We start from the raw sequence: 27,185 nt of genomic DNA on the forward strand, positions 1-27,185 counted from the left end.
AGGATGTTCAACTTCAATCTTGAGAGAAATAAAAATTAAAATTCACAGAGATACCATTTCTCACCTATCAAGCTGATGAACAGGAAAAGCTTGACCACACTCAAATGGTGAAGCTGTGGAAAAACGGGCCCCTCGTATATGACTGGAGGGAGTGCAAAATGGCACAATCACTATGGAGAAGAATTTGAAAAAACAATGCTATCTCTGCATTTACTGTCTGCCCCAATCACCTCACTCAAGAAATTCACCCTGAAGACAGCTTTTCAAAAGCACAGAACATAGGCAAAATGTGATCACATTTACTGCAGCTTTATCTATCACTGTTAAACATTAAAAAAAAACTAAATTCCCATCTATAGGGAAATTATATAAATTTATATGCTATTCAGTTGACTACAAAGATGAGAAAGATTAAAAGATTTCTCTAAGTGACAAGAGTAAACTATAAAGAAAGATAGTTAGTATTCTACTTTGTAAGTGTAAAAAGAAACCGAAGGATAAACTAGAAATTAAGGGAAATGATTACCTACAGTGATGGATGGAAATGGTGCAAGGCATAGATATAAGAATGGGATTTCTCAGAAAATACCTTTTTATACAGTTTGGTTTTTAAATCTTGTAAATTTTCACATATTCAAAAATTACAATTAAATCAACAAAGATCAGAAAAAGATGAATACCTGAAAAACATTGAAACAAATAGAAAAAAACCAATCTCTCTTTGTAATTAGCTCACAACTACACAGAAAACTAATTCCAGTACCTTTTGAGCAGTACTGACTGTTTGCCTTTAGTGGGATACACTTTTTTTTTTTTTTTTAATTTAGTGGGATATATTCTAAGAACAAAAAAGACTCTGAAATAATCATGAACTTCACTTAATAGGTTCGTAGTTAGAAATGACAATGGTATAGTAATTCTGGAACTATTTTTGTATTATAGAATTGGCCAAGTGAGGTCATATATTGCTGCTGCTGGAAGCAGGGTTCTCCACACAGGAGTAGGGAAGTACAAATACGGAAAGGGAAAAGGTGAGAAAGTTGCACTGAACTTGAACTATCAGTAAGAACACTTGGTTTGAGGGGTGCCTGGGTGGCTCAGTCGTTAAGCATCTGCATTCGGCTCAGGTCATGATTCCAGAGTCCTGGGATCAAGCCCCGCATCGAGCTCTCTGCCCGGCGGGAAGCCTGCTTCTCAATAAATAAATAAATAAATAAATAATCTTTAAAAATAAAAAAAAAGAACACTTGGTTTGAAATATTTAAATATTTATTTCCCAGCTCCGTCTACTCTGAGGGCTGAGAAGCAATAAACACACCTTGCTTCTAAATCTTGGTTTCTGAACACCATTCCCCACTGAAAGAATCAAGGCTCTTGAGAGAAAAGAATGATTCCAGGCTTGGGGAAAAAAATATATATATAAATGGCCTGAAACATCTCACAGAACCAGAAGGCAAGGATGTAATCAAAGATCACTGGAGAAATGTCAAAAGGATACAGGAACCACACAGGCCAAATGTGGGGCAACTTGAACATCAAAAATAATAATGAGGCTGGGGCGGTAGGGTGGCTCAGTCGGTTAAGTATTTGTCTTTGGCTCAGGTCATGGTCTTGTAATCTTGGGGTCCTAGGATCCAGCCCCACATTGGCTCCTTGCTCAGCAGGGAGTCTGCTTCTCCCTCTGTCTCTCACCACCTGACCCACTCCCCTGCTTGTGCTCTCTCTTTCAAATAAATAAATAAAATCTTAAAAAAAAAAAAGAACAGAATTAGAAAAATAATTTTTCAGGTGCCAATATAATGATTTATTCAGACGAACTTCATCAACATATGCTAAAAACATGAAATGAGAAAATACTGGGGAAGATACAAACCATCAGACCACTTACTAATTACAAAAAGAAAAAGGTGCCTTTATAATGAAAAAATCTGGCAAACACCTGATTCAAGCAATTAAACCGAATACCACCAAAAGATGGGGCAAATAGACACTCTGTGCTTCCTCCAGTGAAACAATGGGGTGCATCCAGCATCACCTCTGGAGTGTGCTTGCCAAAAATGTTTCATCTGAATGTAAAAATGAGGAAACAATCAGCGAATTGAGATTGGAGGACAGCCTAAGAAGTGACTGGCCTGACTGCCCAAAAGGGATGAAAAGAAAAGGTCAGGAGAGAGAGAGAGACTAGAGACATAAAAATTAAATGCAATGAATGATCTTTGATGAGATCCTCCTGAATCTAGTCTGGGGGAAGGGGCAGGGATGGGGGGGAGACTCAACTGCTTCAAAAACCATTACCGAAATAATAAGGGAAATCTGAATACAGATGATATATTATAGATTAGACAATATTATTAAAGCAAGGTTAAAATTTACCTATAATAATGATACTGTAGTTATACAGGAGAATGCCCTTGTTTATCCGACATACACACTGATGTATTTAAAGGTAAAAATAGGGGCGCCTGGCTGGCTTAGTCAGTAGAGCATACAACTCTGGATCTCGGGGTTATGAGTTCAAGCTTCACATTGGGTGTAGAGATTACTTAAAAATAAAATCTCTAAAAAAAAGTTTAAATAAAATAAAGGTAAAAATAAATATCCTGATTACCTGCAATTTATTTTCAAAAAGTTCAGGGGCAAAAAAAGTATATACACAAACATACTCAGAAAGGGCAAACATGACAAAACGCTGGTAGGTGAAGAGAATGTGGGTATTCACTCTATTCATCTTTCAACTTTTCAACAGGTCAGAAATGTTTCAAAATAAAAAGTTGGGGGGGGCGCCTGGGTGGCTCAGTCGTTGAGCGTCTGCCTTCGGCTCAGGTCGTGGTCCCAGGGTGCTGGGATCGAGCCCCACGTCAGGCTCCCTGCTCCGTGGGAAGCCTGCTTCTCCCTCTCCCACTCCCCTTGCTTGTGTTCCCTCTCTTGCTGGGTCTCTCTCTGTCAAATAAATAAATCTTTAAAAATAAATATATAAGTAAAAAATAAAAAGTTGAGGAAAACAGGAAAAAAATCCCACCAATTCTCTAGTCCTGGTCCTGCCACTGACTAGCTGTGAGGCCAGCTAAGTAACTTAACCTCTGTGCTTCAACTTACTCACCTGGAAAATGAAGATAATTGTGGAACCTAATCCTAAGTTGTTGGGAAAACTAAATACAATGATATGTGTGGAGTGCTCGGTGCAATGGCCTGGTACATACATCACGTCCTCAGTCATGCTTGCTATCGTTGTGAGCGGCAGCATCATTACTATACACTCTCCATCCACTCTTACAGCTCAAATACCACACAACTTTAAGTTAGAAGCCTGTGCTGAGATAAGTCCTTAGGACTGAAAGACCCATCCCTTGTATTAAAACACAAAAGGGCGCCTGGGTGGCTCAGTCAGTTAACCATCTGCTTTCGGCTCAGGTCATGTTCCCAGGGTCCTGGGATCGAGCCCCGCGTCAGGCTCCCTGCTCAGTGGGGAGTCTGCTTCTCCCTCTCCCACTACCCCTCCCCCTGCTCATGCTCTCTCATGCATGCACTCTCTCTCTCTCAAATAAATAAAATCTAAAAACAAAACAAAACCAAAAACCACAAGTAAAAGCTAAGGACAGGGGCTCCTCAAAAAACTAATCTAAGCCAAAAAGAGATTTCCCAAGTCCCAAAGGGATCCTAAATAAACCTACCACAGTTTATCCAACCCTCTATTATGGGACACAGAGTTGCTTTAGTTTGTTTTAAATTTTTTTGAACAGTATGACCAACATCCTGTTACATGTCTCTTTGAGCAAGTGTGACAATTTTTCTAGAAACTAACCTTCTCTTATGTACTTATTCCCTTTACTCTAGATTATTCCAGGAGCTATAACTCTACTGCTTTATGCATTTGCTTTTATTATTACTGTTTTTAAATAAGGAAGTAAGTAAATTATGTTGGCCATTAAAAGGAATAATTAGATCTATATGTGCCAGCAGAGAATTCAAAAACTTTAAAAAGGAAGTTGCAGAATAATAGATATAAGACCATGCATGTGAATTCTAAAAACACACAACCCAACTTTATATTGTTCACAATAGTACCAAGACAGTACAAGTATAAAAACACATTCAGGAAGGATATATGCCAACCTCTGGATAATGGTTTCCTCTGGGGAAAGAGGGAGGGGGGAATGGGACTGGGCAGGGGGACAAACGGGACCACAGCTTCCTCAGTGATGTTCATTTCTTGAAAAAGAAAAGTGATCTGAAGAAACTCTTAAAAAGCATTTCCCCCATTAAGAAATCAAAAGGAAGGGCGCCTGGGTGGCTCAGTTGGTTAAGCGACTGCCTTCGGCTCAGGTCATGATCCTGGAGTCCCGGGATCGAGTCCCGCATCGGGCTCCCCGCTCAGCAGGGAGTCTGCTTCTCCCTCTGACCCTCCCCCGTCTCATGCTCTCTCTCTCATTCTCGCTCTCTCAAATAAATAAATAAATAAATAAAATCTAAAAAAGAAAGAAATCGAAAGGAAAAATGCAGGCAACCAGGTTCAGGATGAGTGGAACCAGGATCAGGCAGTGCGTGGCCTAAGGACCTGCAACACTCTGTCCACCTCACCCTCAGGGGTCTCTCAGGGGAGAAGAAATGCCCATCATGACGCCCCTTCTGCCACATTCCCACATGCCCACTCTCAGGAGGCCACGCCTGAGCCCTACAAGCAGGCTTGAGTCACATCCGACCCATGGGCCAGGCCTTCAAACTCTCAATGAGGGTGGCAAGCTGTCCTGGGGGGCGGGGGGGTTCAATATTTCCCACCTGAAAAACCCTTGCAGGGCTCTCTTTTTCTTCCAACTTACCTGACGGAAAGGGTGAAGTCTCCAGGGTTGCTTTTACTGGGCCTCGCCAAAAAACTGCCATCAACTCCTCGCGTCAACAGCAGGTTTTCTGCCTCCACGCCAGTGATGTTTGGGTGAAACCATCTTGAGTGAGAGAAAAATGGAGAGAGTGATGAAAACCAACATTCTCCATCAGTACTACTTTCCACACCATCACAGCTAAAACTCCTGTAAGTAGAGCAGCTAATAAAAATACAAAATAGCACCTTCTCTTCCCCTTCCCCCTCTTCTCCCGGGTCACTGCCCTCTCCTTGACTTCCTCTTGGTAGGAGCCTGCGATCCTGCCAGCACCACCGGTGGGGCCGGGGGCATGGTCAGCGGGACTGGGGCTGGGGGTATGGGTATGAAGCTGAGCCCAAAGCCCAGAAAGATAGTCGATATGGTCAGAAGATTGAACACATGGAGTAGAATTAAACAAGTAAAGAAAGAAACTAGTGAATACATAAACATAGTAAGGATAATGAGAGCCAGGGTTCTCACTATTGGAGAGGGGATACAACCAGAACTGAAGAAAACCAGAATAAACCAGATTAGAATTGGCGGTAATGTAAACTCTAGTTTTTAACATATAGAGGTAGCTATAGAAATACAGATGTATGGTTCTGGGTATGTCTGGGTGCATTTGTGCAGGCATATACATACGTATCTTCCTAGCTCTCTCTTCTAAAAGGGCCTGGAAGCAATAACACCCCAGTAGCCATCAGCATAACCAGCACCGTTATCATGGTTTCTAAATACCATTCTCCAACAAAAGGACCTGGGTTCCTTGAAGAAAAAACTGATTCCAGGTCTGGTGCACTAAAAGTAAGATGAGCTTGGAATACCTTACTATATGCCACAGTCCCCTCCTCAGCGGGGAGCCTGCTTCTCCCTCCCACTCTGCTGCTCCCCCTGTTCGTGCTCCCACTCTCTCTCTCAAATTAACAAATAAGATCTTAAAAAAAAAATACATGGGGACAAAGGGAAAGCTCTTTGCAGTAGAATCACAAAGAATGATATATAATCAGTAGAGGAGGAAGAACAGAATTAGAAAAATCACCATTTGGTGACCATCACATTAATAGTTCAGGCAAGAATCATCAGAGGAGGGGCGTCTGGGTGGCTCAGTCGTTAAGCGTCTATCTTCGGCTCAGGTCATGATCCCGGGGTCCTGGGATCGAGCCCCGCATCGGGCTCCCTGCTTAGCGGGAAGCCTGCTTCTCCCTCTCCCTCTCCCCCTGCTTGTGTTCCCTCTCTTGCTGTGTCTCTGTCAAATAAATAAAATCTTTAAAAAAAAAAATCATCAGAGGACACTAAAACTGGTGGGTGAACATTTCAGGAAGGACAAGGTATTTACAGCCCCTCAAAGTACCTCCCCACAAAATACTTATTAATTACTTGTTAATTAACAAAAAATACTCATGAACCTCACAGTGGAGAACTTGACAGATAATATCTTAACCAACTGATAAAAGTTAACATCACCAGTTATGGCATCATGTGCCTCCTGACATCATGCACTGAGAACACGTGCCACTTCTGTGACATTCCTGCCAAGAATGCATTACCTAATCTAATTATGAGGAACATCAGACAAACCCCAAGTGCATGACATTCTACAAATTAACTGTTAGCACATACTCTTCAAAAATGTCAAAACTGTGAAGGGGGAGGGGACATCCAAAGTACTTTCCAGGTTACAGGCCAGAAACAGGAGTTATACACTGCATGGTTCTTTCTGCACGGTATCATTGACCAGGGGGGAGGTAGGAGTTTGATGATAATACCATTATAATCTAAATTTCCTGATTTTGACATGTGTACTGTAATTATGTCTGTGTCTCTGTTTTTAGGAAACACACAATGAGTATTTTAGAGTAACAAGATATCATGTCTGAAACTCACTCAAATGGTTCAGGATGAAGTTATACATACGGTGTGTATAAATATGAGGGAAGGCAAATGTCGTACAATGTTAGCTGCTAAATCTGGATTAAAAGTAAACAGAAGTTGTCTGTATTATTCTTACAACATCTGTGTAATTTTGAAATTATTTCAAAATTAAAAGTTTTAAAAAACACACAAATAACGAAGTCCACCATGATTGCCATCCACTTCAGAGGATTCCTCTCTAGTTCCCAACAAGATTTCCTTCATGGATTCCAAAAGTCACCAAGATCTGTGGTAAAAAGAGTAATTTCTGAAGTCAAATTATCCGGAACCTTTATAGGCTAATTCAGTACTCCAGGGAACATACATCAATTATTAAATGTAGAGTCCTGGTCCTGATAATCAAATGAACTTCCAAGATACTTCTCAACAACTACTGGCCCAATTAAAGTGTACCACAACAGTGAAGAAGAGAGAACACAAGGATGAAAAGCTGTCATCAGTCATGCATTAAGGACATGGAAAGCTCTGCAGCCTTGTGGCCAGGGCTCCGACCACAGAGACCCAGGTGCACATCTGAGCTCTACCACTTACTGGTACCACCAGTGACCTGGGAAAGTTCTTCCCACCTCAGATTCATCATCCTCAAAAAGGCAATGACTGACCGGGTTTTTTTTGCCATGGTAATTCTTATGTTCCTTTTAAGAATAAAGTGATATTCCATACAGTATAGTGTCAGTCAGCCCTTAAAAGTAACAAAGTACTGGGGGTTCCTGGATGGCTCAGTCGGTTGAGCGATGGACTCTTGGTTTTGGATTGGGTCATGATCTTGGGGTTGTGGGATCGAGCCCCATGTCGGGCTCCACGCTCAGCACAGTGTCTGCTTGAGAAATTCTCTCACTCCCTCTCCCTCCCCTTCTGCCCCTCCCCCCACTCATGTTCTCTCTCCCTCTCTCTCAAATTAATTAATCAATTAACTTTTAAAATGCTACAATTCGGAGGAACCTCAAAAATATTATGCTAAAGGAAAGAAACCAAACACAAGAGGCCACATGTTGTATGATTCCATTAATGTGGTATGTCCAGAATAAGCAAATCCATAGAGATAGAAAGTAGATTAGTGCTTGCTTTGGGAAGGGGGAGAGCTAATAGGTACAGGGTTGGGGCGCCTGGGTGGCTCAGTTGGTTAAGCGACTGCCTTCGGCTCAGGTCATGATCCTGGAGTCCCGGGATCGAGTCCCGCATCAGGCTCCCTGCTCAGCGGGGAGTCTGCTTCCCCCTCTGACCCTCTTCCCTCTCGTGCTCTCTATCTCTCATTCTCTCTCTCTCTCAAATAAATAAATAAAATCTTTAATAGGTACAGGGTTTCTTTTTGAGGTGATGAAAATGTCCTAAGATTATAGTGTACTATGTAAATATACTAAAAACCACTGAGCTGTGTCCTTTAAATATGTATGGTATGTGAATTATATCTCATTAAAGCTGTTTAAAAAAAATAGGGGGTAGGCAAAAAATAAAATACATAAAAAATGAAAATAAAAAAGAATGAAATGGAATAATAAAAATGAGGGCTTACTAAATTCACTGATTCCACAAACACAGCACTGAGGATGACAGCCAGCTAACAGAATAACATCCCTGAGGGTTTCTTTGCAATGGAGGAGATTAAAAACAACAACAACAACAAGGAGGGGCATGTGGGTGGCTCAGTCAGTTAAGCGTCTGCCTTCGGCTTGGGTCATGATCTCAGGGTCCTGGGATCGAGTCCCATGTCAGGCTCCTTGCTCAGCAGGGAGCCTGCTTCTCCCTCTCCCTCTGCCCCTGCTTGTGTGCCTGCTCTCGTACTCTCTCTCTGTCTCTCTTGCTTGCATGCTCATTCTCTCTCAAATAAATAAATAAAATCTTTTAAAAATATATAAATAAATAAATAAGGAAATAAAAGTAAATATATAAAATGTCAGATGGTGATAACTGCTACAAAAGGAATAAAGCAGTGTGGGGCACCTTGGTGGCTCAGTCGGTTGAGAATCCGACTCCTGACTCTTGGTTTCAGCTCAGGTCATGATCTCAGGGTCCTGGGATCCAGCCCCACATCAGGTTCCCTGCTCGGTGGGGAGTCTTGCTTCTCCTCCCTCTCCCTCTGCCCCTCTCCCCTGCTCATGCACTCTCTCTCATACTATCTCTCAAATAAATAAATAAAATCTTAGAAAAAAAACATTAAAAAAAAGAGGAATAAAGCAGCGAGAGGGGTGCTACTTATACAGGATATATGGGGAGGGCTTCAGTGATAAGGTAGCATCTGACAAGACCTGGAAGAGGCAAGGCAGTAACATGCCCATATACGGGAGAGGAGCATACCAGGCAAGGGGTGGGCCATATGTGACATTAGGCAAGAGGCCAGTGTGGCTGGGGCAGGGCCAGGGACAGACAGGTGGGGGAGGCCAGTCAGGTAATGAAAAGCCAGATGTAGGGCCTCAGAGACACTGTAAAAACTTCAACCTTTATTTTTTGCAAAATGGGAAAGGACTGGAAGGTTTAGGCAGAGGAGCGACATGATCTGACTTATATTTTTTTTAAAGATTTTTATTTATTTATTGAGAGAGAGAATGACAGAGAGAGAGCCAATGAGATGGGGGAGGGTCAGAGGGAGAAGCAGACTCCCTGCTGAGCAGGGAGCCCGATGCAGGACTCGATCCCGGGACTCCAGGATCATGACCTGAGCCGAAGGCAGTCGCTTAATCACCTGAGCCACCCAGGCGCCCCTGACTTATATTTTTAAATCACCTTTCAAACTACTGCACAGGGATAACACACAAGTCAGCTAAGAAAGCCACCGTGATAAATAATCCAGACAAGAAATGATGGTACCAAGGACCAAGGTGGCAGTGGTGAGAGGAGTGATAAATAGTCCAACTAGGAATATCTTGAGGGTAGGCAACAGGATTTCATAAAGGATTATACATGGAATGGGAAAGAACAGAGTAAGAACACTCCTAGGTTTGGAGTCTAATCAACTAGAAGGTTGGAAATATGGAAAGGGTGAGGAGAGGAAAATCAAGGGTTAGATTTGGTATGTGTTAATTTGAAATGTTAAGGTAGTTGTCCAAGTGTTGGTGCGCACTAAGCACTAAATGTTAGATATTATTATTGACAATCATAATAATAAACGTAAGGTTGTTCTGACAAGAAATAATCAGAAAAGGCAAGAATGCATTGTCTATCAACATTCCTGCTCTTTACAGTAACTGAAATTTTTAATTTTTATTTTTATCCTTTTATTTTTAATTTTTTTATAAATTTTTTATTTAATTTTATTTTTAATTTTTCCTATACCATCTCACTAGTGTTTTAGGGGGAATCTAAACATCATTCTGATTGGCCTTGAGAAAAATCACATGGGCTGCAGCTAGACTGCCCTCATTCACATCCCAGCTCTGTATGCTCATGGGCAGTGACTTCACTTCGCTGTTAACTCACCTAGAAAACGGACATAGTAACAAATGCATGTGTGCAAACACGATTGCCTCGACACACACACACACACACACACACACACACACACACACACACACACACGGAATCCTCCTGATCTACACCCCAAGTTTTTTCACTTACTACAACTTAAAGATCGTTCTATAGCAGTACATTCTTCTTAATGGCTACACTATATTCCATCGTATGAATATACCCCCAGGAACTTAATCCCCATTACAGGACATTCATATTATGCCTAGGTTTTGTTATTACAAATAATGTAGCAGAGGAGTGCAGTCGGCTCAGTCGGTTAAGCATCCAACTCTTGGTTTCAGCTCAGGTCATGATCTCAGGGTTGTAAGACTGAGCCCCACATTGGGCTCTGCACTCAGTGGGGAGTCTGCTTGAGATTCTCTCTCTCCCTCTCCCTCTCCCCCAGTGCATGCTCTCTCTCTAAAATAAATAAATCTTAAAAAAAAAAAAAGACAAGGGGAGCAGACGGCGCAGGCCGGTCTGGCGAGCCGAAACCATGTCAGTGTTCAGCAAGCTGTTTGGAGCAGGAGGGGTCAGGCCAGCAAGGGCAGCCTGACCCCTCAGGATGCCCTCCAGCGGCTGCCGGACACGGAAGAGATGCTCAGCAAGCAGCAGGAATTCCTGGAGATGAAGATCAGGCAGGAGCTGACCGCCACACCAAGAAGCCCGGCACAGAAACAAGCCTGCAGCCCTCCAGGCCCTGAAGCGCAGAAGAAGTATGAAAAGCAGCTGGTGTGGGGCGCCTGGGTGGCTCAGTTGGTTAAGCAACTGCCTTCGGCTCAGGTCATGATCCTGGAGTCCCTGGATCGAGTCCCGCATCAGGCTCCCTGCTCAGCGAGGAGCCTGCTTCTCCCTCTAATCCTCCCCCCTCTCATGTACTCTCTCTCTCTCTCTCTCTCTCTCTCTCTCTCTCATTCTCGCTCTCAAATAAATAAATAAATCTTTAAAGAAAAAAAAAAGCAGCTGGCGTAGATCGATGGCACACTATCCACCATCGAGTTTCAGCAGGAGGCCCTGGAGAACGCCAATACCAACACTGAGCCCTCAAGAATGCGGGCTCTGGGGCGCCTGGGTGGCTCAGGCGGTTAAGCATCCGCCTTTGGCTCAGGTCATGATCCCAGGGTCCTGGGCTCGAGCCCCGCATCGGGCTCCCTGCTCGGCGGAGAGCCTGCTTCTCCCTCTCCCTCTGTCTGCCGCTCTGCCTACTTATGCTCTCTCTCTCTGTTAAATAAATAAATAAAAATCTTAAAAAAAAAAAAAAAAAAAGAACGCGGGCTCTGCTGCTAAGGCCATGAAGGCTGCCCACAACAACATGGACATCGATAAAGTTGATGAGTTAATGCAGGACATTTGCTGACCAGCAAGAACAGGCAGAGGAGATTTCAACAGCTATTTCACAACCTGTAGGATTTGGAGAAGAGTTTGATGAGGATGAGCTCATGTTAGAATGAGAAGAACTAGAACAGGAGGAACCAGACGAGAATTTGCTGGAAATCAGGGGACCCAAAACAGTCCCTCTACCAAATGTTCCCTCTATAACTGACCACCAAAACCCACTAAGAAGAAGGAAGAGGAAGAGGGTGACATGAAAGAATTGGAGAACTGGGCTGGATCCATGTAACTGGTCCAATGTGGCCTGTGCAGCGGGCCGGGGCCGGGGCGAGGGACAGGACATGATGCAGGCAGGTTCCATCACTCCTGAATCTCCCTCCAAAGCAGCAGGGCTGCATCGCTGCTCATTCTCAGCATAGCACGGTGTGCACCCAGCGGGACGGGGAGGGGTGTGGGGGCAGGCGGGTGGGGTGGGGGTGGGGCGGGGTGGAAGGTGCCTGCTGTTTATAATGTTGAATTTCTGCAAAATAAACTGTATTTGTAAATCCAAAAAAAAAAAAAACAAACAATACAGCACAAGACATTGTTTACAATCATCATTATACACTTTTTCAAGTACATCCATAAATTAGATTTTCAGAAAATTGCTTTGGCAAGAGTTTGCCTTTCACTTTGACAAATCTCCCCAGCTGCACTCAAAAGAAGGTACCAGTTTCAACTCCCATAAATTGAATGTGAAAGCCCCTGTTTTCTCTCACTTTTGCCAATACTGCATATATTACCAAATTTTTTCATCTTTGTCAATCTGATTCACGGAAAAAAGGACCATTCTAGTTTGCATTTCTGTGTGACACTAAGTACTTTTTTATGTTTTCAAAGCCCCTTTTTCTTCCTTTTCTGTGAGTTGTCAGTTTGCCACTGTTCGCTTTCTCCTGCATTTTTTCTTCTTCTTACTAATTTATAGCAGCTCTTGATATACGCAGAAAATGACCCTTTATTATATGTGTGGCAAATATTCATCTTAGCTTTTTGCACTTTTCACTGTTTGCGGTATTCTTTTTCCACAGAAATTCATCTTGGCATGGTTAAATTTATCAGATCTTTCCTTTATGAGTTCTGGGTTTCTCACTATGCTTAGAAAAACTTAACTCACAGCACTGTTGAGACAGAAATAAATTAAATATAAAATACATAAAATACTTAGCACAGAACCAGCCCTTAGAGTTTCACCTTGGGAACCAGGAATTTAGTTTTTAGTCAGAATAAAATAACTTACAATAAAGACAGATTTTCACAGGACCCTGCAAGGTGTGGCCCCAACCTGATTCTCTCTTTTTTATTTTTAAGATTGATTTATGAAAGAGAGAGAGCATGCAGGGGGGGCGGAGGGAGAGGGAGAGAGAATCTTCAGCAGACTCCCTACTGAGCACATAGCCACAACCCCGAAATCATGATCTGAACCAAAATCAAGAGTCAGATGCTTAACTGACTGAGCCACCCAAGTGCCTCCCACCCTGACTCTTATTTGGGTGACTTCTCTGTTTTCTTCAAATATGCCCCATGTGGCCTTTGCACATGCTGTTCTGCAGACACCCCCACCCCCCCTTTTCACAGCACCCTGAGCGTCCCCTGGGTGATATCAACATGAAATTGAATCACACATTCCTCTGACACACGCAGGACTGGCAGCCCCCAAGGGAGAGAACCTGTCTGCTACCATACAAATGTGTACCTCCAGCTCCACACAAAGGGGCTAACACAGGATTCCTTAAATATTTGTGGCTAGAAGGGAAGGACAAAAGGAGCCATTGGGGGTGGGTGGGGATGCCTGTCACTGCTCCTCCACATCCACAGTTCCCCATTGACATAGGTCATAGGTGGTGTCACGAGAGGCTGTCAGAAGAGACCTAAGTGTCAGCTGGCAAAGGCTCTCCTCAGACCTGCCCCACCAGCTCTTTCAAGAAAAAAAAAAGATTATTATTTCTAGTACACAGTCAATTTTTATCTGATTTGTAGAGCTAAGGTGGTTATATTCCCTTATCTGTATGCTATTACAATTTTAATAAGAATTTCCAAAGCGGGGACACCTGGGTGGCTCAGTCGGTTGAATAGTCTGCCTTCATTCAACTCAGGTCATGATCTCAGAGTCTTGGGATTGAGTCCATATTGGGCTCCCTGCTCAGCATGGAGTCTGCTCCTCCCTCTCCCTCTGCTCCTCCCTCTCCCTCGGCCCCTTCCCCCAACTCCTGCCTGTGCACGCAGGTGCACTATCTCAAATAAATAAAATCTTAAAAAAAAAAAAAAGTCCTTATGCACAGGTCCAGGACACCTTGTGCATAAGGCAAAAACCTGTCCCAAAGCCTCCTCATGGATTTGAAAACACTAAAATTTGATATTTTAACTAAGTTAATACCACTAGGGAAAGAACTCTTGGTCTACTTCTCTTCGTCTGTTACCACTCTTGCACTTCACCCAAATTTGTTCTGTGCCCCTCACCTGTAAATGTGTAGGTGTTCATAACCATGGTAACAAATACATATTAAAAAACAAACGGGATGCCTGGGTGGCTCGGTCGGTTAAGCATTTCACTCCTGATTTCATCTCAGGTCATGATCTTAGGGTCGTGACATCAAGCCCCACACTGGGCTCTGCACTGGGCGTGGAACCTGCTTAAGATTCTCTCTCCCTCTCTCTCTGCCCCTCCCCCACCTTGCACTCTCTCTAAAAACAAACAAACAAGTAAAACAGTTACTCAGGGTTCTTTCTACAGGACAAGCTAAATAAAGTAGACCACATTGTGTAGCCCCATAAGCAGACCCCATTTAAAGCAATGAAATTTTATATTTAATCGGGACATTGGAGGAAAAGAACCAAAGTCATAAACATCTCTACAAAGTTTGGCAACCATTCTACCAGGGTTGTGGTAGATAGAATATAAACTGTTTAGTTTTAGGCTTTAATTTATGAGTCAGAATAAAATATAATTTTCTTTCTGTTAGGTGCATTTTTTTATTTTTATTTTTTTAAAGATTTTATTTATTTATTTGCCAGAGAGATAGAGAGCACAAGTAAGCACAGTGGCAGGCAGAGGGAGAGGGAGAAGCAGACTCCACGCCAAGCAGGGAGCCAGATGTGGGGCTCGATCCCAGGACTCCGGGATCATGACCTGAGTCGAAGGCAGCCGCTTAACTGACTGAGCCACCCACGCGCCCCTAGGTGCATTTTTTTTAAAAATCACACCTATATTCTGGATTTGTTTTTCCCCTCAGTAAAGCCAGAAAGCATACATATTTGAAAGAAATATATGCTTGCTTGTGTTCCCTCTCTTGCTGTGTCCCTCTCTGTCAAATAAATAAAATCTTTAAAAAAGAAAAAGAAATATATGTATTTTCATTTACTAACATGAGTTGCATTTTTCTAAACATTAAGTAAGCCCAGATATCACAGCATGAAAAAATGTAAAATACTAAATTTTTCTTTCCCTTCCTAATTATTTGGATTGAAAAAGGTCAAGATAAGGCACAGGTTTATGTTTTTGCATCTTGCAATTTTTTTTTTAAAGCAGGTTTTTAAAGATTTTTATTTATTTATTTAACAGAGATAGCACAAGTAGGCAGAGCGGCAGGCAGAGGGAGAGGGAGAAGCAAGCTCTCCACGGAGCAGGGAGCCCGATGCAGGGCTCGATCCCAGGACCCTGGGATCGTGACCCGAGCCGAAGGCAGCCGCTTAACCAACTGAGCCACCCAGGCGCCCCTGCATCTTGCAATTTAATTTGGAAATATTTCAAAATGTGTAAAAAAAAATATTTCCAATCTGTTTTTAAAAAGCTACTGCTAGGGCGCCTGGGTGGCTCAGTTGGTTAAGCAACTGCCTTCGGCTCAGGTCATGATCCTGGAGTCCCAGGATCGAGTCCCGCATCGGGCTCCCTGCTCGGTGGGGAGTCTGCTTCTCCCTCTGACCCTCTTCCCTCTCGTGCTCTCTATCTCTCATTCTCTCTCTCTCTCTCTCTAATAAATAAATTCTAAAAAATAAAAATAAAAAATAAATAAAAAATAAAAAGCTACTGCTATATAAAGCTGAAGTATAACTTTAAATGTGCGTGCTATGCAATTAGCAAGCATCACAGTAAAGACTGAACATGGCAAGAATCATCAGTGGGTGCTAAACCTGGGGAGAAGTGGAGTGGGAGGAGCAGGGTACCTGCGTGGTCTTACACTGTGTCTTCATCAATCACTAATTAGTTACGGGGCGCCTGGGTGGCTCAGTCGTTAAGCATCTGCCTGCGTCTGCCTGCGTCTGCCTGCGGCTCAGGTTGTGATCCCAGGGTCCTGGAATCGAGCCCCACATCCGGCTCCCTGCTCCGCGGAAAGCCTGCTTCTCCCTCTCCCACCCCCTCCCCCTGCTTGTGTTCCCTCTCTCGCTGTCTCTGTCAAATAAATGAATAAAATCTTAAAAAAAAAAAAATCACTGATTAGTTACAAGGGAGAAAATATGGGACACCTGGGTGGCTCAACTGGTCGGCCTTCAGCTCAGGTCGTGATCCCAAGGTCCTGGCATTGAGTCCTGCATCGGGCTCCTTGCTCAGGGGGGAGGCTGCTTCTCCCTCTGCCTGCTGCTCCCCCTGCTTGTGCATGCGCTCCCTCTCTCTCTCTGACAAATAAATAAATGAAATCTTTACAAAAAAAGGGGGGGGAATATTATACAAAGGTGAAAGTGGACAAACCCTTCACCAGGTAGTCACTGATGATAATTAACGTCATCAGTGGACATCATGTACCTCCAGATATGATACCCAAAGAAGGTTACAATATCACCTACATAGTACTCTGGCTGAAATCTAATAATGATGAAACATTAGACAAATTCAAAATGAGAAATACTCCATTTTAAAAGGGGAAGGGGGAAATGTATTTTTTCCAAAAATCACTAGCATAAAAGACAAAGGTTGTAGAAGTATTCCAGATTAAAGAGACCTAACAACTAAATACAACTGGATCCTATACTAGAAGAGGAAAAAAAGCTATAAAAGACATGACTGGGTCAACTGGCACAGCTGGAATACAACAGGTTAGACAAAAGGATTATTACAGATGGTAAAATTACCAGTTAAAATTTTTTAAAGACAGGGGCGCCTGGGTTGGCTCAGTCGGTTAAGCGTCTGCCTTCAGCTCAGGTCATGATCCCAAGGTTGGGATCCAGCCCTGTGGCTTCTCCCTCTCCCTACTTGTGTGCTGCTCACTCGCTCGCTCTCTCTCTGTTAAATAAATAAATAAAAACACTAAAAAAAAAAAAAAAAGATAGTTTTATTCTTAGAAAAGAGGGCGCCTGGGTGGCTCAGTTGGTTAAGCGACAGCCTTCGGCTCAGGTCATGATCCCAGAGTCCCAGGATTGAGTCCCGCATCGGGCTCCCTGCTCCTCCCTCTGACCCTACCCCCTCTTGTGCTCTCTCTCTCACTCTCTCTCTCAAATAAATAAAAAATAAAATCTTTTAAAAAAATCTTTATAAAAAAATAAAAGAAACACTGAAGCATTTAGGAGCAAAGGGCTATGATCTATGTAATTTACCCTCAAATGTTTGGAGAAAAAAATTATAAAATATTATATATGTGTACATACACACACACACACACAGAATATAAAGCAAATGGGATGGAAAGTTAACAGTAGTGAGTCTGGGTAAATGGTATTCCATTCATATGTGTATTCTTTGCACTATTCTTATTCTTGTAACTTTTCTCAAAGTTTGAAACAAATCCCAAGTAAAAGATAAAAATCATTTCAAAATTTTCTGAAAAATCCATTTGTTCAACTCACCAGCTCTGATTCCCATCATCAGTAAGTTACCCATCCTTAGCCCTGAAGCTGGCTGTACTAGATACCAAAAAGGGATGACAGGGAGAAGACAGAGATGAAAACTTACATGGAGAGAGAGTATGGGGACAGAAAGAAGACAGATTTATCGTTTTACTACCAATAATATTATATAGTTAAATAAGAACTTACAAATTATGAGATAAAGAGATCTCTCCATGTTTATTACAAACGTCTCTCTTCAGCAATTGTGAACCAGTTCTGATAGTAAGGACAAAATAGCGTAGTATTGGCTATCATATTTTATGGCTGGTTAAAATTACTGCAACATTTACTGAATGCCATGTGCCAATGTAACCATTACATTCTGCTATTTACTTCTAAAAGTTTCTAAAGCAGGATCTAAACCCACACATTGTAACCACATGTTCTCACCTTTGCATGTTTCAAAGAAATGACGCTTACATAGAGTATCCTGCCAATGCTGAGGGTGCAAAAGACATTATAAATTGACTTCCACTGCTGAAGGTATATGTAAACCCTACCCTACCAGTCAGGTAGACTGGGAACAGGAGATAAGGCCAATGGCTGTCTCTTTACCCCTTTATTAAATAAACTCTATTATCTCCTTTACAACTTACAATTATACCTATCATGTTATTAAGAATGAACAGAGGAGGGTGATGTTTACAAGGAAAACAGTAACCAGCATTTAGCACAAATACCTGACAGAGCAAGGGCTTAATAAACTTTGGCTATCACCTTTGTTATCATTATTATTACTAGTGGAAAAGAGCAGGAAAGATTCTTCTCATGCATAATTATGTCAGTATCACATAGGCCATTCTGACATATGTATCATTTATGTCACACTGCCTTTTAATAAACTTAACTTCAGCGTTCAGGGGCTATCCCTACATTATTTCAAATAGCATATAATTAGAAATTAAAAGTTCTAGTCCATAACCTATCTACTTGAGCTTTGATTTATTTTAAACTCTTCTTCCTTAGCTATTTTTTCAAAAAGCACTGGTAATCAACAAAAACTTTTTCCCACTTACATTTAATATTTGCGTTCAATCACTGACAATTCTGTGATGTGCAGCATGCTTATCACTAATAAGTTGGAGTGAACTCCATCCCTTAGATCTTAGTGAGGGTAAAGACAAACAGTAGAATTAATACAATTAATATTATGGGGCTGGCCTCAAGGATTATGAACAATTGTAATATTAGGTACTGAGACCACACATCTTGAAGGCTGACCCCATCTCCCACCTGGTGTGAATGTAAACAGCAGAGGTTAGTCTAACAACAACAACAAAAAAGTAACATAAATGTATTTGTGTTATCTTAAAAGATGGGGAAAGGCAAATTAGCAGAACTCCATTTGAGTTTATCAACAAAGTGATTAATACGGTGGGTCCAGAAGGTATTAGATGAGAAGAAACAGATACATTTCCAGTCCCCCCATGTACATAACAGGCATTTGATGAATGGCTGTTGACTGAATGAATTTGGGGGGGAGGGGAAGGATAAAAAAACAGGTAGGAGAAGACATCAGGAGGAGGGAAGTGGAGAAAAAGCCACATGAGGAAGGGAGAGGGATGGAAAAGTGTCCCCCTTTTGCTCATTTTAATATAGGCAAACCTGCCGGCCCCTGACAACCCCTTCTAACTGGCCATCTTCTGGCATTATTTAGTAAGGGTCTCGGTGGGTGGCATGTGCCACCCATCTCTTCAAAGGAGTTGAAGGTGTGTGTGTGTACACATGCACACACACACACACCCACCACCACCGCCGCCGCCACTTGTGAAAGAGCCACAAATCAACGTATAAAACAAAATGCCTAAAACACATGAGCCTGAGTGAGCTTGAAGACACAAAAGACAGAATCCCTGCCTGCAGGGGAATTTACAAACCCAAACAATTGCTGGGAAATCACACCAGAAATCTAAATAACCACCCACACCTCCCTACCTCCACCCCTCCCGGTCAGTGAATGCAGATTCTGCAAAGGCTTAGCTCTCTGAGGCTAGGAACTTATTTATGTCAAGTGAGTCTTAAAAAAAAAAAAAAAAATGCTGATAAACCAAAAAGAAAATACAATGATTCTGAATATTTTGTTTTATCTACGCACCCTCTTCCCCCAGTGGTGTGGGGAAACAGTCAAGCAGGCCAATAATTTCAGGAACTTATTCTTATTCAAGGCTGCCATGCTAAGAAGAGAATTTAAAGTAGGGATCCAAAGTCTAATTTCGGTTTCTTGACTAAATATAAAGTGACACTGGGTATATCTTTCTTACCAGCTGCTCCAAAAAAAATCATTATCTTTGTCCTTGGGGAGAAAGTTTATAGTTTGGTACTTTCTGCAGATTATAAGAATATTCTTCTTTTCTAATTAAATTTTAATATCCTATAGGAAAAGGATAAGTCATGAAGAAAGGGCAGTCAATAGGGACAAGCAGTCTAAGTAACAGAAGCTAGAAAAAAGTTGTTAAGGCAGCTTTTTAATGGTAGCGGATAGCTTTGTCTTTGTATCTTCCCGTGGGGTTTCAGTGGTCAGCATCATGACTCTGATGACAAGGCAATAAAAGTAAACTGCCTCCGAAACTCTTTCCACAAATGGCTTCTACCTTAGTTCAAAGCCTCTCTCTCACTTGTCTGCTCTCCCCAAGTCCACTCGTGTCTCCTACAATCCTTCCTTCACAGCAACCAGAGGGATATTTTTAAACTGACCAGCTCATGCCACTCCCCTGATCACATCCTTCCTTCTATGGCTTTACACTGCTCTTCAAATACAATCCAAACTCCTCTCCGTGGTCCACATGACCCTCGAAGACCTCACAAGGTCCTGTGTGGTCCAGTCCCCACCCACCTCCTCAGTGTCCCCAGTGTGCTCCCTTTGGCTCCTGAAGTGCTCCAAGAGCTTCCCCACCTCAGCACTTCCACACTTGCTGTTTCCCAACACCTGAACACCCAGGGCTGCACAGTGCCTGGAACACAGTAATCCCACAATAGTTCTTGAGTGAGTGGATCAGTGTTTCATTAGAATGGTTCCATGGGAGGATAAAGACTTGGATCTAGAATCCATTATCTTTACAAGAAACATACAGTATGTCTGTATGTATGTATGTGTGTATAGACAGACATACACAGTGTATATATGCATATATCAGTACACATGTACATATGTATTCTAAACAGAATATCCTATCCTGATAAATTTCTATTTCAGTTTGGTACTAGCTTTATCAAACTCATTTGATGCTGGCACACAAGTCTGTCTCCCCCTCTGAATTCATTGCTCCTTGCAACCATGACTAGTATCTTCCACATTTCAACGTTGTCAAGGACCACAGCACATATAAGTTTGCAAAATGCACACAACCCTCCAAAACTCAGTAGTGAACTGAGCTCCAGTTTAGGGAGTTTGAATTCAGTTCAGGGTCTTAAAGCCTTGACTGCAGTCCACAACTCCCACAGAGCGTGAGTATCTGCCTTGCCTTCAAGGTAAGGCAGTATCTGCCTTGCCTTAGAAACATCAGCATCGGATGGCAAGTGCTGTCTGTTTCCCAAAGGGAAAGATGAATAAGGACAGTATCCTATTGTTCTATAGCTGCCTAACAAAGTACACCAAGGCCCACCAGTAACAATCACAAACGTGAGTTGGCTCTGCTTCTTCACGATCTTGTGTGCTCTCCAACGGTCTCTGCACTGACCATGTATAAGAAGGGTAAGTCATCTTAGCAGTGCCCCCTGCATTTGAGCAGTTCTGGCCAAAACTCTGAGCTTACATTGGGACACAACGTTAATAAAGACATCCCAGTCCCAACTGGAAAGGCACAGGCCTGTTATTTTTCAGCAAGGCAAGTTTATTTACTCCCACAGGAGATAAACCAACATGGCCACCAGGAAGGGCCTGGAACAAAATGTACTTGACCTGCAAGATAAACCAAAAGCTTGGAGTCTGCGAACAAGCTAAATCTTCTGCTCCTCTCAGCTCAAGTCACCATACATCATCTTTCAGAAGAACAAAAACAAATGTAGGAGCGCCTGGGTGGCTCAGTTAAGCGTCTGCCTTCGGCTCAGATCATGATCCCAGGGTCCTGGGATCGAGCCCCATGTCGAGCTCCCTGCTCAGTGGGAAGCCTGCTTCTCTCTCTCCCTCTGCTGCTTCCCCTGCTTGTACTCTCTCTCTCTGTCAAATAAATAAATAATCTTTAAAAAAAAAAAAAAGGCAAATGTAAAGGACCTGCCATATGCCAAAAGAGGGCTTGGAGGATACAGGCAGTTTTGTCAGCTGAACAAGGCTGAGTGGTGCACACAAGCAACCTCAAAATCTAAATTCAGTACTACCACCGCTAAATCACCTGTGGGAGGGTGGGAGGGGAGGGTCATTTCATTGTTCACTGCCTTCATTTCCCTACTTATGACGTTGAGAAATATCAGTATACTGAATATACTGACATTTTAATTACTGAATGCATACAAAATCTAAATCCTAAACACACCAAAAAGAATTATGTTGAAAATTAAGCAAAACGAAACTGAGAATAATATTGGTCACTCAGGAGTCAAGTCCTATGCTCACCTCCTCAGAGAAATCATTCCTAAACTCATCAAACGAACATTATCCCCATTTTTTTTTTTCTCCCAGCAGTTATTACTACCTGAAATTGCAATCTTCATTCATAGATTTTTCTTTCCCCTCTCTCTCAACCAAAAGAATGGCATCTTTGCCAATCTCACTGCTCTATCCTGCCTGGTTCAATAACTATTTGATTGAATTAATACTGAGGTTAAAAATAATTTGAAAAAGAAAAACAAAGCTGGAAGACTAACACTGATCTCAAGTCTTATAATAAAACTACAATAATCAAGACCATGTGGTATTGGCATATGGACAGATAAACAGATCAATAAAACAGAATGGATTCCAGAAACAGACCCACATATAAATGGACAATAGATTTTCTACAAAGGTACAAATTCAAAAGAGAGAGTCTTTTCAGCAAACGTGCTAAAACTGGTTATCTATATGCAAAAATATATACGTGTACATGTGCACATACATTTATATATATATATCTCTCTACACCTCACCATATACAGAAATTAACTCAAAGTGGATCATAAACCTAAAACCTTTGAGAAAACATTTGAGACCTTGGGTTAAGCAGATTCCTTAGCATGATTCATTAAAAAAAAAAAAAAATTGAGGGGCGTCTGGCTGGCTCAGCCAACATAGCATGCGACCCTTGATCTCTGGATTGTAAGTTCAAGCCCCATGTTGGGTGTAGAGATTACTTAAAAATAAAATCTTTTAAAATTAATGAATTAATAAAAATAAAAATCAATAAACTGGACTTCATCAAAATTAAAAACCTCTCTTCTTTCAACAGAGACTGTTAAAAAAGACGAAAAGATAATGGGGCTCAGTCAGTTAAGCATCCAACTCATGGTTTCAACTCAGGTCATGATCTCAGGATCCTGGGATCCAGCCCTGTGTCAGGCTCTGCACTCAGAGGGGAATCTGGGGAATCTGCTTCAGGATTCTCTTCCTCTCCCTCTGCCCCTCCCCCCACTCATGCATATGTGTGTGTGTGTACACTCTCAAATAAATAAATAAATATTTCAAAAAGGGAGGGGCACCTGGGTGGCTCAGTCAGTTACCCGTCTGTCTGCCTCTGACTCAGGTCCTCAGGTCGTAACTTCAGCGTCCTGGGATGGAGCCCTGAGTCCTGTTCCCTGCTCAGGAAAGAGTCTGCTTCTCCCTCTCCCCCCCCCACCCCATCCCCGTTTGTGCGCAAGCGCTCTCTCTCTCTCTCTCAAATAAATAAAATCTCTTAAAAAAAACAGATGAAAGACAAGCCACAGGCCAAGAGAAAATATTTGCAATTCTGATAAAGGACTTGTTTCCAGAATAAAGAATTGTCTTCTTGTAAGATTTTATTTATTTGAGAGAGAGCAAGAGAGAGTGCGAGCACAGAGGGAGAGGGAGAAGCAGGCTCCCTGCTGAGCAGAGAGCCTGACCCAAGGGCTCAGATCCCAGGACCCTGAGATCATGACCTGAGCTGAAGGCAGACACTTAACTGAGCCACCTGGGTACCCCTGGAATAAAAAATTCTTGAATCTCAATAAAAAAACAACTAAATAAAAATGGGGGGGAAATATCTGATCAAATAGACATGTCACCAAAGAAAATATACAGATGGCAAATAAGCACATAAAAAATGATCAACATCATTAGTCACCAAGGAAAACATGAATTAAAACTACAATGAGGGGGCGCCTGGGTGACTCAGTCAGTTAAGCATCTGCCTTCAGCTCAGGTCATGATCCCAGGGTCCTGGGATCGAGCCCCATGTCGGGCTCCCTGCTCAGGGGGAGCCTGCTTCTCCCTCTCCTCCCCACTTGTGCTCTCTGTCGCTATCTCTGTCTCTGTCAAATAAATAAATGAAATCTTTAAAAAAATAAAGAATAAAAACTACAATGAGGATGCCTGTATGGCTCAGTCAGTTAAGTGTCTGCCTTCAGCTCAGGTCATGATCTCAGGGTCCTGGCGTCTAGCTCCATGCTCAGCAGGGAGTTTGCTTCTCCCTCTGCCCCTCCCCCCATCGCTCATACACACAAGTGCTTGCGCTCTCTCCCTCTCAAATATCTTAAAAACAACAACAACAAACTACAATGAGATACCATGACACACCCACTAAAATGGCTAAAATTTTAAAAAATTGGCCATACCAAATGTTGGCAAAGATGTGGAGTAACAAGAACTCTTACATACTACTAGTGGGAATATAAATGGTATTACCACTTTGGAAAACAGTTTGGTAATTTCTGAAAAAGTTAAATATACATTGACTGTATGACCCAGCCATTCCCCCAAGAGGTATTTTGGTAAATACCTCTTGTACACAAACATTCACAGCAGTTTTGTTTGTGATAGACAAACTCCAGAACATCCCAAATGTTCCCATCAACAGGTGGATGGATAAACAAACGGTAGTACACCCATACAATGGAATATTACCAAACAATAAAAAGAAATGAACTTTTTGATACATACAACATGATGAATCTCAACATAATTATGCTGAGCATAAGAAACCAGACATAAAATTCCATTTATATAAAATTCTAAGAATTGCAAACTAAGGTGTAGTGACAGAAAGCAGAAGAGTGGTCACCTGACAAGGAAAGGATTAAAAAATACTCAAGGAAACATCATAAGGGATAATGGATATGTTCATTCTCTTGACTATGACGATGGTTTCACAAGTATATGCATGTGTCAAAACATCAAACTGTACACTTAAATATATGCAATCTATTGCGTGTCATTTATACCTCAATAAAGCTGGTTAAAAATAATAAAAAAGACCTGCAATCTGGAAAATATAATAATTTCCAATTATCTGTGTTATGTTCACAACCTGACTTTTTAGCTGGCACGCATTTCTTTTCGATAACATAGGAGGGCCAGAGAAAAGGAATGATCTTTGCCACTTGCAGCTTTGGCTATACCCCCACTTCTCTGCTTCTACACTAACAAGCTGGACAATGTAGGGTCTATTACCACCCAGCCCCTTCCCCACTCCCAACCCCCAGTCTTTTTGTCTCCTAAAGAAGCAGATCCTTACTTGTCTGGAAGAGCAGACACAAGGAACAAAAGGTTCAATGACTATTTGACAGATGAAAGAATAGACAACTGTTTTATTTAAAAAGCTCCCTAAAGAATTAGAACATTTGAGGCTATACACTGTTCTGCTGAAATACAGTTATATATTACCCAGATCTGTAAGCACTTGCCAACAGACCTGTCCAAATCACTCACTTCCTAAGGGTTTTTGGTTTTCTTTTCTGGCCCTCTTTCCATTCCACGAATAAATAATGGGCAGGTGTATTTTGAAAAGACATTCTTAATATTTTGAAAATTCTCTCAAATAACCCCAACAGCTGGAAACAGTTTTTCAAATGTCTAAAACAGTGACCATAACAAGATCATAAAGGAAAAGACCAAACAATGGCTCTTATGTGTGAATCGTATTTTATAAAGAGTGGCAATACAAAATAACAGAATCATTATCTGAAAACAATAGGTCACACTACAGTTCAACAACATAATAAGGCTTACAAATGATTAATAGTTATAAAATAATAATAGCAGTATGGTGATTAAACAGTGGGGATTCTGGCTCCACCACTTATTGGTTGAGTGACTTCAGGCAAGTTGCCTAACTTCTGAAAATCAGTTTACTCATCTTTAGAACCAGGATAATACTAAGAAGAAGAAGAATTCCTCTTCTCATAGGGTTATAGTGAGGTTTAAACGTGTTTGGCTTACAGTAAGAGCTAAATAAACATTAGCTATCATAAGTATTTTTACTCTGAACTTCCAAGGGATCCCATTAATTCACTAATCCTCCTTCTGACTCTTGGTGCAAATCCTGTCATTTACTAACATGAAACTTCCGAGCCTCAGTTTCCACATCCGTAAAACGGGGGCGATTAATGTTACCTGACCTTGAAGGCTGTGGTTAAGGATTAACTAGAGATACAGCTCCCTTCCCTCCCATCTCCCAAAGCGAAGACCGCGAAGGAAGGAAATACTTCTAATAGCAGCAGATACAGTCAGTTTTTCCATTTCTGGCACGTGAGGGGAGGGAAGGAGGTGCAAAGAGCCACATAAAGGGGTCAAGTTCCCGAACGAAGCCCCCAAACGCACGAGAGAGGCAGAGTGACCCAGAGCGGCTCGACCGTCGGGGGCCCGACCCCGCGCAACTCCCTCCTCTCCCCTCCCGCGTCCCGGCCCGAGAAGCCTCCCCAAGTGAGCGGGGTTATTTCGGAATCACCATGAGGCAATTCTCATGAGGCAATGGGTCAGGAATGCGGCGCAGAGCCGGGCCGCTGGCGTCCGCGGTTCCCCGGGCGGCTCTACCTGCCCCCGTCCTGACGGGCATCCCCAGGACTGCGGGAGCCGGAACTCGGGGAGGCAGGAAATGAATGGGGACCCGAGAGGTGGGGGCGCGGTGGCGCCGGGCCCCCGGCCCCGGGAGGACGAGAAGTTGGGAGGGAGCCTGTCCCCCGCGACCCCGGGCGAGAGTCCGAAGCCCGGCCGGGGCGCCCCCTCCCGGGCGGGGCTGATCGAACGCGGCGGGGGCCGGGCCGAGGCCCGGGCCGGGCCCTCGGGGCTCCTCACCTCCGCGATGTCATGTTCCTCCCGCCCTCCGGCTCCGCGACGGACCCGCTCCTTGCTCAGGCTCTGCTGGGCCCGGTCACATCGGGCTGGCCCGAGGGAGGCCCGCTCGGGACCGGACAGGGGGGCAAAGCCAGCCGGCCGCGCGCAGACCCCCCTCCAGGCCTGGGGATCCCGGAGACTGTGCAGCCGCCCCCCAAGCCCGGTTCGCTCCTCCTCCTCCCCCGCCTATCCCCGCCGGCGCCGCCGTGACGTCACCCGCGCGACGCCCACCGCCACTTCCTGCTCCCACTCCTCCCGAGACTGAGCGGCGGCGGCTGGTAATAGCAGTTCAGTGACTCCGTGGAGCCGCCGCGACGCAGTTAGCAAAGCGCTCTCACCCTCCTTTAGACCTGGGCTGCAGGGCGCGCGCGCGGCGCCCTCACTACTGTGCGCATTCCCACGAATCGATCGCATTCTCTCCCACCGTGTCAATTTCCATCCCTGCCCTGACAGCCAAATCGAATTTCATTCATTTCATTCCACAAATCGCCGCTCCACTTTTTAGCTGTGTAACCTTAGGAAAGTTGCTGAGTGTCAGTTGTTGAGTCTCTGAGCTTCAGTGTTCT

General features: G+C 43.0%; 1 protein-coding gene and 1 pseudogene across 2 annotated transcripts in view; one reads left to right on the top strand and one right to left on the bottom strand.

Annotated features, from left to right (window-relative positions):
- Window positions 1-26,810, bottom strand: part of PTPN11 (protein tyrosine phosphatase non-receptor type 11) — an 82,062-nt gene extending 55,252 nt beyond the window's left edge. Inside the window, exons 1-3 of one of the 2 annotated variants that reach the window (XM_073881100.1) lie at window positions 26,581-26,810; window positions 6,919-7,014; window positions 4,818-4,940 (exon numbers count right to left, since the gene is read on the bottom strand). In XM_073881100.1, the coding sequence (XP_073737201.1) occupies window positions 4,818-4,940; window positions 6,919-6,992 (197 nt within the window). In that variant the 5' untranslated portion in view covers window positions 6,993-7,014; window positions 26,581-26,810. The remainder of the gene's footprint in view (window positions 1-4,817; window positions 4,941-6,918; window positions 7,015-26,580) is intronic. The other variant, XM_073881101.1, reaches the window with a different exon arrangement.
- LOC112837407 (charged multivesicular body protein 4b-like) lies at window positions 10,729-11,853 on the top strand (annotated as a pseudogene).
- Window positions 26,811-27,185: the final 375 nt, after the last annotated feature.

This window comes from Callorhinus ursinus, unplaced genomic scaffold, assembly GCF_003265705.2.
Source record: "Callorhinus ursinus isolate GAN/ISIS: 27379988/994484 unplaced genomic scaffold, GSC_fseal_2.0 scaffold41, whole genome shotgun sequence".
Classification (NCBI taxonomy): domain Eukaryota; kingdom Metazoa; phylum Chordata; class Mammalia; order Carnivora; family Otariidae; genus Callorhinus; species Callorhinus ursinus.